General features: G+C 41.2%; 1 protein-coding gene across 2 annotated transcripts in view; it reads right to left on the minus strand.

Annotated features, from left to right (window-relative positions):
- Positions 1-13401, minus strand: part of mamdc2a (MAM domain containing 2a) — a 61554-nt gene that overhangs the window by 33614 nt on the left and 14539 nt on the right. Inside the window, exon 3 of one of the 2 annotated variants that reach the window (XM_030417997.1) lies at positions 1848-2098. The exons of the other annotated variant lie outside the window; for it this stretch is intronic. Coding sequence (XP_030273857.1) covers positions 1848-2098 — 251 coding nt within the window. The remainder of the gene's footprint in view (positions 1-1847; positions 2099-13401) is intronic. 2 annotated transcript variants of the gene reach the window in all.

A 13401-nucleotide genomic window follows, 5' to 3' on the forward strand; every position in this document is an offset into this window, starting at 1 on the left:
GCGCAACTGGGCAACAGGTGATCTGCGAGCGGCAAAATACAGTGCGAGGCCCAGTTGCTGGACGAGAGGTTTACTTCCGATAAAAACAAAACTTAACAATTTCAGACACAGACACAGACCGTAGAACCTCCGTATCCCTACGCAAAAAGAAAGGGCGGCCTGACGGCGATGTAAAGCGGTGTGAATTTTCTCTATACAATGTACACTTGAACTGATTTAGGTGGGCCTTGTTTTAGGTGCTTAAAATTGGCTTTGCATCTGGGCTGGAGCGGCTCTCTGCTTCTCCAAACTGAGGCTGCGCTGACCGGTCGACTATAGATCGAACAGTTCGACTATAGATATGTACTAAAAAACACGAACTATCCCTTTAAATGCAATGACAATAAAAGCATTCTATTCTATTCTATTCTTACAGTCAGTGCCTCAAAGCACACTGACCACTAGTACAAGTTCTAAATCTAGAGCTATGAATACTGGTCTGAAGCCATACTTAAGTCATTTGAGATAACTGTGCAGTCAGCCTATAAATGTTTATTGTCTGCCTTTACTTTAAGAACCTATATACTGTTTCCTCATAACTCAGCATGGCATGTTGAACAACCACACAATCTGTCCCCATTTGTTCTTTCAAAGGGTTGGTATATTTACTTTAAGACTGTCTCATTTCAAATAATATTGTTATGGAAAGGCCACTGCTGTGGCTTAGATGACATCATTACTTCCTTTCAAGTACTTGTTGGCCTTGGCCTCAAACCTATCCTGTATTTAAGGGTGGTGAGCTTTCTTTGAATTTAGATTACTAAGAAAAGCAAATACATATTAGTATATAACAAATACAACCGCATTCCACAAAAGTTGGGACATCATGTAAAACTTCAAAACAGAATGCACTGATTTACAAATCCATGTCAAAAAAAGTTCAGTTGAATACAGTTCAAAGACAGAATATTGAACTTTCAAACTGATAATGTTAATTGTATTTACACCTATACCTCGGCCAAGAAGGTTATAATTTGAGCCCTGTCTGTTTGTTGTTAGCTGGTTGGTTGCCAGCAGTATTACACAAAAACTACAGAACAGATTTCCACAAAACTTGGATGGAAGCCCAGGATAGACCATGTAAACTTTTGGTTTGGATCAGGCTGACTTTCTTGAACATTGTGAGAGAGGGTGTTTTTCAACACTGTTGTTAATTTCTCAGGGGATAATGCCTGGATCTTGATGGAAGAAAAATTAAGCATATTTACTACTGAGTGAAATTCTGATTTTGATGCCTGCAACATGTTCCAAAAAAGTGGGACAGGAGCATGTTCACTGCTGTGTTACATTGCCTTCTCTTTTCACAACACTCATCATTTAAGAGTTGTAAAAAGTTCATATAGTGCAGAGTTGCTGGGGGCTAAGTCTGTAACTAAGGTTTATTTTCATTGTTGATTAATCCGATTATTCTATCAATTACTTGATAAGATGTTCGGGTCTATAATATGTCTGGAAATGGTGAAAAATGTTGATCTGTTTCTCAAAGCCAAAGCATCTTAAAATGTCTTGTTTTGTCTAAAACCCAAAGATATTGAGTTTACTGTCATAGAGGAGGAAAGAAACCATAAAATATTCACATTTAAGAAGCTGGAATCAGATAATCTTGATGGTCAAAAAAGTCAAACTGATCAATCACTATCAAAATAGTTGGCAATTATTTAATAGTTGACAAATAATCTGGACTGGAGCATATTCCAGATTTTGTGGGTTTTAACAAATTTAACAACCCAGCATAAAAGGCCAGAGTTAAAGTGACATCATCTTAAAAAATGGATCACTGTGATTATGGTCTACACAGCCAAACCCACCTGGTAGGGGACTGTGGTGTTGGGTAGGTCCACACTAGCGATTAGCCAGCTGTCAGAGGCTTTGTTGGCAGTCCAGATCCAGTAGTCAAAGTTATCACCATCTGGCCTAAGGTGGAGCTGCAGAGATCCCTGACCAGAGATCTGGTACACCAGCCTCACACAGCTCCACTCCTGCTGGTCCAGAACTGGACTGACAAGAACTGCCTGCTCTTGGTCTTGTAAGGAGGCTGAGTCCACTGTTATCAGATGCCCTATGACAACAAAATGAAAAACATATGCGTGTACAGGGATTATGAATTTTGTACAGCTGAGGTTTTGAATCCATTTGTAAACCAGTCTAAATTTTTTACATCATCATCATATTTTGTTCATATCTACAGAATTGTAAGCGTCTAATGAAACAGTAACCTTCAATTGAGCTTCGGAACAAATCTGTTTGACAGGCTTGTCTTTGAGTCTAAGTATAGTAGTAGTAATATAGTATGGTTCATTCATGGTTCATGCTATTGACAGCCAGAAAACCCATTAACCAGCAACAGGTTTTTTTTTGTTTTTTTTTTAATGCAAAATGACATGAAATGCAAGAAGCACTTTCCTTTTGGTCCAGCGCTCCATTGACTCAATGAGCTCTGGTGCTCCGTGTCAGCTTCTTGCAGAGGCTGTCTAAAATGTGTCAGACAGAGAGGCTCTGAGTGAGGGGCACACCAGTCTCTCATAGTTAGATCTATTTTCACTATGCTATTTGTTGTGCATCTCTTGGTCAGCAATGATGAAGTTATAGGTAGTTGTGAAGTAAACTTTTCTTTGTAGCTATCCAGCAGTCAGAGCTACCGTTAACCATGTCTGCCCTGGCTAGCTTGACCTTCAGCTAATACTCCTTCTCCTCAAGGTGCTTTACCATGTGTTCAGTCACAGTAACTCTCAATGCCATTACATACTCAGGCTTGAGGTACCAGACTAACTAGCAGCAGCCTGATCTTTGGCTGTGAGCCATCCACAGACATTGAAGCATGGTGCTCATTCTTTATGTGGCACAGCATAGTGCTTGTACTACTACAAAAGTGAAGAGTAGCATCACACATTCTAATTAACATTTGACAATGTCTTTCCAGAGGAAATGTTCTTACACTGAGCTTCTGTTAGCACACTTTTTACCTCAGACTGCCCTCGTGAAGCCATTAGTAGACAGAGTGTGGATGGGTAGGTTCTCCAGGTAGGCTGAGAGATCATTTACAATAAATAAATAATCAATTTTTAACGTTCACTTTTAAAATTAAGTATGAAATTACCATTAAATATTTATGATTTAAATATTAATATTTAAAAAAATTAATAACTGAAAGTTGAAAAACAGGGAACAGGGAACAGACTTTGACATCAGCACGTATCCTGTATTGTACTGATGATGGGATCAGAGTTGTGATTAAAAGTTTGGGTGGGTCCCAGACGATTTTCTGATTTCAAATTTGGCCGTGTCAAAGTTCAGACCGACATGTGTAACTGGTCAAAAATATAATAAGATAAGTTTACCAAAACTATGGGGGTTACCTCACTATAGAGCCCCTGACTTCCTAAACAAGACATGTGTAATACTACTTAAAAGCTAAGGAACTCCACTTTACATGGGCTTTTAAAGTATATGGATAGGATTAGATGTTCAAAGGTTAATAAACGTCTTAGAACAATTGCCATTTTTAGCTGCTGTCTAGGTCTTTGAGGGTTACGAAGCAAAATAGTGATGACCAGAACCCTGAGGTAGAGATTACATCTTCATCTCATGTCACTTTAATCCATTCATGCAGTCTGAAAGAGCAGAGGGGCAATTTAGTGGCTATAAAGTGTGTTTATGGAGAGCTGGTTTACGTGCCCTCAGTTCTAAATCAGGTTGGGGAGGGGAGGCAGGGGGATATACAGCTGTGTCAGTGAGCCCTTATTTGGTTAAATGAAGTTCATCAAGAATCTTACAAGCAGGAGAAGTGAGAACGCTGAGCTGCAGAAGAGCAACGTCAACACATTGGACTCCACTGCTAACTGGGTACTGTGTACCTCAGTTCAATCGTCAGTATCAATCAATCAATCAATCAATCAATCAAATTTTATTTGTATAGCCCTTTACAATATCCAGAAGGTACCCAAAGTGCTTTACATCAAAGCAATAAAATAATACATAAAAACAACGCATAAAACACAAGAAAGTGCTACAGTGCTGCAAGAAAACACAAGAAAGTGCTACTAGTGCTGCAGGGTGTTAAAGGCCCTCTAAAAGTGCATAAAGTAAAAAACAGGCAAAATAAGTACACCTAAAAGCAGGACTACCTTAGTCAGAGTTAAATGCCAATCTAAAAAAGTGTTTGAAGCTTTGATTTAAAAAGGCTGAGGTCAGTAGTGGTGCGAATGTCAGGGGGCAGTCTGTTCCACAGCCTGGGAGCTGTGACAGCAAAAGAACGATCGCCCCACTGTTTAAGTCTTGACCTTGGGACCTCTAACAGGAACTGGCCAGAAGAACGGAGGGCCCTGCCATGATCACGGACAGTTAAAATCTCTGACAGGTAGGAGGGAGCCAGGCCATTAATGGCGTAAAAAGCAAACAATAAAAGTTTAAAATCAATTCTAAAACGAACTGGAAGCCAGTGGAGTGACGACATCACAGGGGTAATGTGTTCACGCCTGGACGTGCCTGTTAAAAATCGGGCAGCAGCGTTCTGGACAAGTTGGAGACGCGAAATTAAAGACTGGCTGAGGCCGACATAAAGTGCATTACAATAGTCCAGTCTTGAACTTATGAAGGCATGGATCGCCTTCTCGAGGTCCTGCCGACTTAAAAAAGGCTTCACTTTGGCCAGGAGACGCAGCTGAAAAAAACTTGTGCTGACAACAGACCTAATCTGTTTATCGAATCTGAGCCCACTGTCAAATGTTACCCCAAGATTCTTTACATGTGGTTTAAAAAAGGGTGCCAGAGTCCCAGAGTTTGTTATTAAAACATTTGACATAGATGGCGTGCCAAACAAAATGCATTCGGTTCTACTGTCATTCAAGGATCAAGGACTGCAACGTGCATTTTCAGCAACACAATATGGTTCAGAGGAGAGGAGAGTTTTTGGAGTATTCTACAGACTAAAGTGAAACTAAAATTAGCAGAACTTTTCACCTCAAGTTGTGAACATATTTCAAGTGAAAAAAGCTCTTAACAGTCCAGAAAGAGATAAGAAGTATTCGTCATGGTGGTCTTTGACACAGCACTGAGTCCACTTCACCCTATCAGTCCCTGTCTATCTGTTAATCCTGTCCCAGCACAGCCTGAAGTCTTTGTCTCTGTTTGTCTCTGTTTAGAGAATATAATCACCTAGGACATCCATCCTGGTTTTTACCACAAACTCTGCCTAGGGTTCTTTTTCTGGTCGTTAGCTCACATTGCCATGGAAACCAAATAGAAAACACCACTGTGGTCCCGTCCTCTTTTTATTGAGCCTATTTATTGCCACAATGGGTGTAGTCTATCACCATCTCTGAACTTATTCCATCTCTGTCTAGTTAGGGGTTTTAGTGCAAACCACACTGGTACTCGGCTGAAGCTGGGGTACAGCTTTATTTTTTCAACAGGGTGCTGTAGCATTGAGTGCACACTAAGCTCTGAAGGCTTGGCTAAGAGAGAGATTTCACACACAATTCATGGTGCTGCCACTTATCTTAACAGTGAGAACATAAACTGTGCTGACAGATTATCATAAACAGAGACAGCTGCTTTGGGACACTGTGTGACGTGATACACACAACACAGCAGCCGATGGAAAACAGAAAGAGAATAAAAAGTGATATTATTATGATAATAAAGTTGTATTATTTTCAAAAAAATTGGCAGATTTAAAATGTGTAATATTTCAACAATTACGTTTTAATTTCATAACCTAATGTGCCACGTTGTCCCATACACGTTGGGCCTGCTAGAATCTGCAACTGTATGTTAACCTCTTAAGGAGCCACCATTGATAGATTCAAATGAACAGTTGTTTCACTGTTCATCACCTGTGCAATGCTGGTGCCTCTGCTCAGTAACATTCATCCATTGTAAATGACTCAACACCCTTTACTTCATATTCCAGGCCTTGAAATTCCCCCAAAACGGAGAAGAAGAGACGGAGCATGCGCATAACGCTTGCGCACTGTATACAAACAGACAGTAGAAGGAGAAACCGAACACAACAAGAAGAAGACGAAAATGGCTAGTCAGTTGTCCATAATACTTTTTCGCTTTCGAGGCAGAGCAGCATAATAATTTGTCCTAGTAAACCTAATAGGCTCAATATCTTCTGCGGCATTACCACAAGCATGTAGTCCGCCATTGTTGTTGTTGTTGTTGTTATGAGACGTCGTGGGGTTGAGAGGTCGAAGGCTAGAGGTCGAGGGGTAGGACGATGGCGTCATCAATACGCAAAGTATGCAGATTCGCCATCCACACGACAACGCAATGGCAGCGTTTTTGGATTTTTCAACTCTGAGACCAGGTTTCAAAAAAGTGTGTTTACAGGATCCATGTGGACCATCAGCCAAAATGATGCAAAACATGTGCGTTCACATGCAGAAACGTTTCCATGTGGATGGCCCCTAAGACATTACTTATCACCCACCTACAATGCAGCACTGAGTTCTTTCCCCAGACAACTTAACAACCATTCACACCTGGGCTAACCTAGCCCTAGAAACCCACATGAAGGCCGGTTAAGTCAACAACCCACAAGTGGCCCTAACAACTCTGAAACACAGAGCTCACATGTCCTTAACGACTCTGTAAGGACACTCCCACACAGAGATTAAAAGCCTGCAACTTCCCTCCAGTTAGTGACAACTGAAGAACCCTTCAGGATGAGACGTGAAACGTTTTCAAGACACTGAAACAAGTCCAGTTGCCTACAATACAGCACTTAGAATTATTCATATCCTTTACTTCAGTAAAAGTACTAATGCTGTCACTATCACCATCATGTATTACTTTAAGTCTGTAGAACCACTTATCTGTAAAAAGTCATCTTTCATGCAGGCAGAAAAGCCTGTTGTCAGTTGTGACATGCATTTTCATTCCAAGATGTTTTTTAAAGACTTTATTCATGTTACTGTCACTGTTATTCATGGCCCTATAAACAGACAGAAACGTAGCTCTTGATACAATTAATAGCAGAGAGTTCCTACAGAATTTCAGAAAAAAGCTAAACAGTGCCCCTTTAAACTGTAGGAAGATATATTTCAATTTATTAAAGTTTTCAATGGAAGAAATATGTCCCTTGCCACTGTCTTCTACTATTATATATTATATCATCAGATCATTACCAGTGTGTTATTTTTAAAGCAGCAGGCCCCAGAACACAGAGTGGTGATTTTCTGACTTTTTGGAGGGAGAGAAAGTCACTGAACTTCTCAAAAGTGCCTGGAGCACGTTGGACAACACCGAGGCAATATAAACCTACACAAAAATAAACAAATCACAGAAAGAGAGAGAGAAAACAAGATGGCTGAAGTGATCTTGTATGGTTCATGTTACGCAAGGGCTTAAGATGGCAGATGTGTACGTCATATTGGGGACCACAAGACTGGAACAAGAAAAGAGGCACCTGGAGGAAGAACTCAGGCTTGATCATTTTTCTGTCATTTTTCCTTGATAAAAAATGCGCCTTATTGCACGCTCACACAGCGGCTTAGCTAGCACTTAGCTTTACAAAGTACAGCTCAAAGCATCCAATGATGAGTTCAAAGAAAATAGCAATAACATAAACTTTACAGTGTACAACAGCAGCAAATCAGACTCTGCAGCCCACAAAACTCAAAGATGCAGCTTAAAGCATACAATGCATGCTATCAATGAATGGTAAATGGACTGTATTTACATAGCGCCTTTCTATTCTTAGTGACCACTTTACAACACAAGTCAAACACTCACACACTGGTTATAGAGGATACCATGCAAGGAGCCACATGCTCATCAGGAGCAATAACCATTAATACACACACCTTGTGATTGGTGGGCGACTGCTGTGTTTAGTATCTGCCCCGACACTAAATTAGGCCTCACTAGTGATCATACTGGTGGCAACTGGCGGGTCTCCATTTGCCTTGTTATTTCAGCTCACTCCCCAGTATGGATAAATGCCATTGCCTGTTTTACTCTGAGGAGAGACGTCCTCACTTCTGCAATGATGAGAGACAGGACGGAGTTTGTGGCTTGTCCACTGACGTTGAAGACCGTGGCCTAGGCAAAGGTTACATCCAAACATTTGGGTACTCCCTCTAGCAAGGCGCTTCCAGCAATGCATTACGTGGGACTGCATAAGGTTGCAGCTGTACTTAAACTCTCCAGATACCGTGGTTGTCGCACCAGAACTGCAGTGCATTCAGGTGCACTTTCAGCCAATGGGAGAAGGGAGTTTTGAATCTGTAGAAATGCAACAGCCTGATGTGACATACCGGACTGTTGGGGTTGGCGGACTCTTCTTTGTTTTCATGCTTTGTTAGTGTGTGTAGGCCTCATGTTGGGCCTTTTGTTTTACATTCAGGCCTCACTTTTGTTAGGGCCATGCGGTGAGGTCCTAACAGAAATGTAGAAAACAGCTATTTACGGATGGCAATGCTCTCTCTTTAGACTGCTACAATGGTAAGTAAATGGGCCAAAGTTTTATTTACCATGAAAAGCAAGCAGGCTAGTAACATGTTCTGTCTGTCTCTCTGGCTATCAATTTGCCCTCTGTTTAAGTACTATGCACAGTGCTGCATGTACACGTGTACCCCCAAATTACCCATATACTCATTTCGTATGTGACATCATCTGTCAAGATGAGTAGCATTACATACATTACAATAAATCAATGGCACTGTCTGTGGTGCTGAGTGAGCCGATAGATTGTTAATTGAGTGTGACATTATGTCAGTTACTCTGAATCACCTGATATGAGAAATAGGTGAAATGTAGGTAAACACGGTGTAATGTTAAGGATTATCATTTTTCCGATTAGGACAACTGTGAAAGTTTTATATTATTATTATTATTATTATTTCCTTGTATTTATTTTTAAACTTAACCAGTAAATAATTTTGGTTCTGGAATGTTCTGGAATGTGAGGACCCAGAGGAACCATGGACCTCACCTTTCAGCATACATAGTATACAGATTATACTTTGCCGTTGAAATCTCATTATGTGTACTAAATCAATCATCATGGCATTAAGTTACAAGACGTCTTTCTTCTCATCTCATATAATTAGTCTTTTGTTATTTACTCTGTATCTTGTTAATCATTAAACTACCCAACAGTTTATACACGCACAGCTAAAATGATAAGTTGATTAATCACTAAGTCGATTTATAGGACATTGATTTGAACATATTTTGACAATCGTTCAGTCATTTTTCATCTAAAACTAATTCTATATATTTAAATATATGTTTTTCCTTTCAATTATTGGAATTGGACACAACCAAACTTGTGAAGGTGTCCCTCTGGTTCTTGGTAATTGAGACATTACTCACTGTTTTGAAACTTTTTACAAACCAAACAATTAATTAATGGAGAAACTCCAGAATGAAAATAACCATTAGATGCAGATCTGATGATGTTCAACAATATAAAATTGTCACAGGGGACACTTTTTGCATAGATAACTTTAAATAATTCAAGTGCATTGTTCTACTACTTAAGATGAATAAAAGCAGAAAACAGGCTGTTTGTCTGACTTCATGAAAAGACTACTTTTTACAGTTAAGTGGTTCTCAAGACATATGGTAATATGAATCAGTACTTCCTTCACTGCTGTCTGTCAGAGTGTTGCTGCTAGGTAAATAGGAAAACTTTATTATAGTTGGGATTTAACACTAATGTTGATGGAGGTGTGTCAATCACAGAGCTGGTAGAGACTAGCTAAGTTACAGGTTAGCCTGCTAGCTTTACCAAACTTCAGTATTGTCAGGCCCATGGCAAAACCTTTGCAGAATTACTGCAAAAGGTAAACAAATTCAATTGCTAACTTGAAATGAAATTAAAAAAATGGTAGTTTGTGTAAAAACTTGCTCCCACATGATGGGCCCATTAAACAGTTATTGTCTCAGCTGTTGTTCTTCCAACATTGTTCCAATGAGTGACTTATTTCCTGCTACCAACCCTACCTGCCTCCAACAGCTTCATCATGTCTGATCCCCAGTAAACTCACCTCAGCTACACTGCAGAATTAGTTGTTCATTGCTCTGTGTACCCCATGTGCATTTTTCCCTGTTGGCTTCCACCCTCACAAGCTTGTTGTGCCTGCCTCTACCTGATGTTGTAACCCTTGTTATTCTGATCTACGTGTGTTTGGACTAAGTGCTCTGCGCACCCAGCAAATATTAGGGATGGGCATTCGATTAAATTGTCTTAAACGATCGTCGGGAGAATTAATGACCGATTTTCGATTACTCATTAATATTTTTATAGTAAAATTCACTATTTATAGACTATATTCAAAATGCAATTAAAATACAAAAACACAGCATGTTTTCTTCATTGAGATCTTTATTACAAGATGAACAACTCTTGTGGCACACTTGAAGATAAGATACCCCTTGGCAAGCCTGGGGAACCTTATTCCATTCACTTTCCACTGGTCTGTAGGGGTGCAATCCAGGGGTGGTGGGGCCTCCCTCAGAAAGTTCTGAAGTTCTGCTTCGATGTCAGACTCGCATTAAGTGGTATAGTGCTTCCCAAGGAGTTGTGTCATAGCAGAGACCTGCTGGTACTGAGAGACCACGACTCCAGTGTTTGCGCTCCCCTCGTCCGTGTCAGGCAACGCAGGCTCCTCGACTCCCCCAGCCTGTGGGATAGCCGCCCTACCAGTCTCCACTGCCTCTCCCAGTTCAACCAGTTTTGCATTAGCAGCCATGTTCTGTGTTGAGGTAAGAAAGCCCAGGTGATTGTGACGAGGGTCTAGCATTGATGAGATCATGGGGGCGGATGACACAAACTCACCAGACTGAACCTGTAAATAGAATCAATAAGAAAAAAAATGTAAATATATGTAAATAGGCAACACAACGCAGATGAGAGGCAAGTATGCATGTAATTAGGCCTACTCCAATTGGCTATTTAAAATTGAAATCATTTAAACTAAGATAAAAAAGTTAAGCTTACATTCATTCGCTTGATGAGGGAGGACCGCACTTCTGCTTTGAATTCGATGAGTCTGGGCCCGTCTTCTTCACTGCGCATGAGGTGGATATTGATGAGGCCGAAGGTAACGGGATAAGTGTTCGAGATGGAGAAATCTTTCTCTGCAGCCATAACCGTGGTGGCCCATTTAAGGAACAGAAATCCAGTTCACTCTGGTGGCACTGTTGGCAGCAACAATATTGGCCGTGTTGTCATGAATTCATGCAATAACTCGGTCTCCAAGTCCCCATTGCTCTACAGCTTAATTCATTTTCTCAGCAAGGTGGTCAGCTGTATGCCTGCCTGGCAGGCTTTCTGTGAGCAGGACCACTGAGTTCATTTGCCAGTCATCACTGATGTAGTGGCAGGCGATGGTGATGTAGCTCTTAAAGCGGTCCAGCCATCTGTTGTAAGAGCAACTCTTCAGTTGTGCTCAATTCTTTTAGCAGCTCTTGCTTCCGTTCTTCGTAGGGAGTTTTTATCAGTCTGGTGATTGTCCGTCATGACGGAATGTGATATGCTGGTTCCAATAGGTGTATCAGTTTTCGAAAACTTAACCCTCAACAATACTTAAGGGCAGCATATCCATCTCAATGAACTTGCAGATCCCTTGGTTAATTTTCTCTGCTCGTTGTGCATCGCAGCTCCTTCATGTCCATGCTAACAACGAGCTGATGCTAGGTTGAGACTGAGAGAAGGGTGCACCGCCACTAACCAGGGTCGGATGCGTGTTGTTCAAGTGGTACATCATTTGAGTCGTGGATGAGTTGTACTTGTACACAGCTTTGCAATGTTGGCAGAGAACAAAGTCATTTTTTTTAATCGAAATGGTCCCACGCCACAATTCGCCTTGACCTCTTCATGATTACTTTTGATATACATGGAAACTCGCAGGTAACTGAGAGGGCCTGTGCCATTTTTTTTCAAATATTGCCCTGTGTGGTAAAATGTTTAATTGCTACCACATAGCGAAATTCATTGCATTCCTCAAGACTCAGACTATGCAACAGAACCTGCATTGGTTTCATCGATAAAAAATTAACGTCATCGACGAAATACTTAATGATCAATTAATCGATCGTCGATGAATCATGCCCATCCCTAGCAAATATCCTTCCTGATTCTGCCTGCCATATTTGCGGATACATTAGCAACCTTGGTGAGAAACAATTGTGACATTTTGTCAGCCTCCAGCCAGCTCCTGCATCTATTAGCCACCAGCCTGCTAGCCTTTTCCTAACCTTTTGAGCCTTTTACTGGGTCAGCCGATGTCCATTCAGACTCTGGTTCCCAGTAGGCAGCCTTGCCCGACTCCTGTTCCTCTGTCAGCGGCCCGGTTGACATCACACTCTGGTTCTCGGTCGGCAGCCCAGTGAATCCTATTCCTTTTCCTTGGTCCGTGGCCCGGCCAACTTTCTGTTCCTGTTCCGGCCCAGCAGACTAATTCTTCCATGCCTCTCTAAGTCTTTTTTTCCATTGTGGTCCAGCAGCCCCCTGCCCTGCATGTTTTAGATAGTTCCCTTCTCCAACACACCTGATTCAAATAAATGGGTTGTCATCAGAGTAGGTTGATGATGAGCTGATCATTTGAATCAGGAACAAAGACTATCTCCCTGAGCTGTTTTCCATCCAAGCCTATGGCGTTCTCCTCTGAGATTTTTTCCCTCTCTCCTTCTTTCTTTCAGCACAAGAACATAATGGGGATTCAGTGGAGCCTGAAAACCTTCAATAAAACAGCACCATCCCCCTGCATCTGAATACCCTGTGTTTTGCAAACCTCTCTAAGTTCATTACTTTTAATAAACCAAACACTACACTTCCTAAAGGCGTTTTTTTTTTTTTTTTTTTTTTTTAAGTGCAAACACTGTTTGAATATGATAAGCTCATGCAGGCTTTATTTTTGCTGTAACCTTAGTGTTAATGAGATTGCTCCCGTTTAACTAAGCCAGCTGTTTTTCTCCACCCTACTCCTTTCTTCAAGAAATATTAGGATCCCGATGCAGCACTGCAAACTATGAAGAAGACCCTCTGTAAGGGCAGCACAGAGGTGTAGGAACATGTCCTCTCTTCTCCTCATCACCGGAGGCCCTGTTCATGTGTCTGTCCTTAACTCTCACCTACTGCACTGCTACCCCCATCAGAAAAGCTAACAGGCCCCTCTGTCACCTCTTGCCCCGGCAAGAAGATGAGAACATTTGGTATAGCCATAAAACTTTGCCTGCAGGAAGAGCCTGTCTACTGGACTTCCCCAGGTCATAGATACCCAACACTCAGGGATTCAACAACCCTGCATCTGGAGCGAATAACAACTGTTTTTCCTGCAAAGAAGTGCTGATAATTAAGTGTCTTGTTGATTGTAAATTAGGAATGAATGGTCACTGGATCGTGTC

This window comes from Sparus aurata, chromosome 5 (genome assembly GCF_900880675.1).
Source record: "Sparus aurata chromosome 5, fSpaAur1.1, whole genome shotgun sequence".
NCBI classification, from domain to species: Eukaryota; Metazoa; Chordata; class Actinopteri; order Spariformes; family Sparidae; genus Sparus; species Sparus aurata.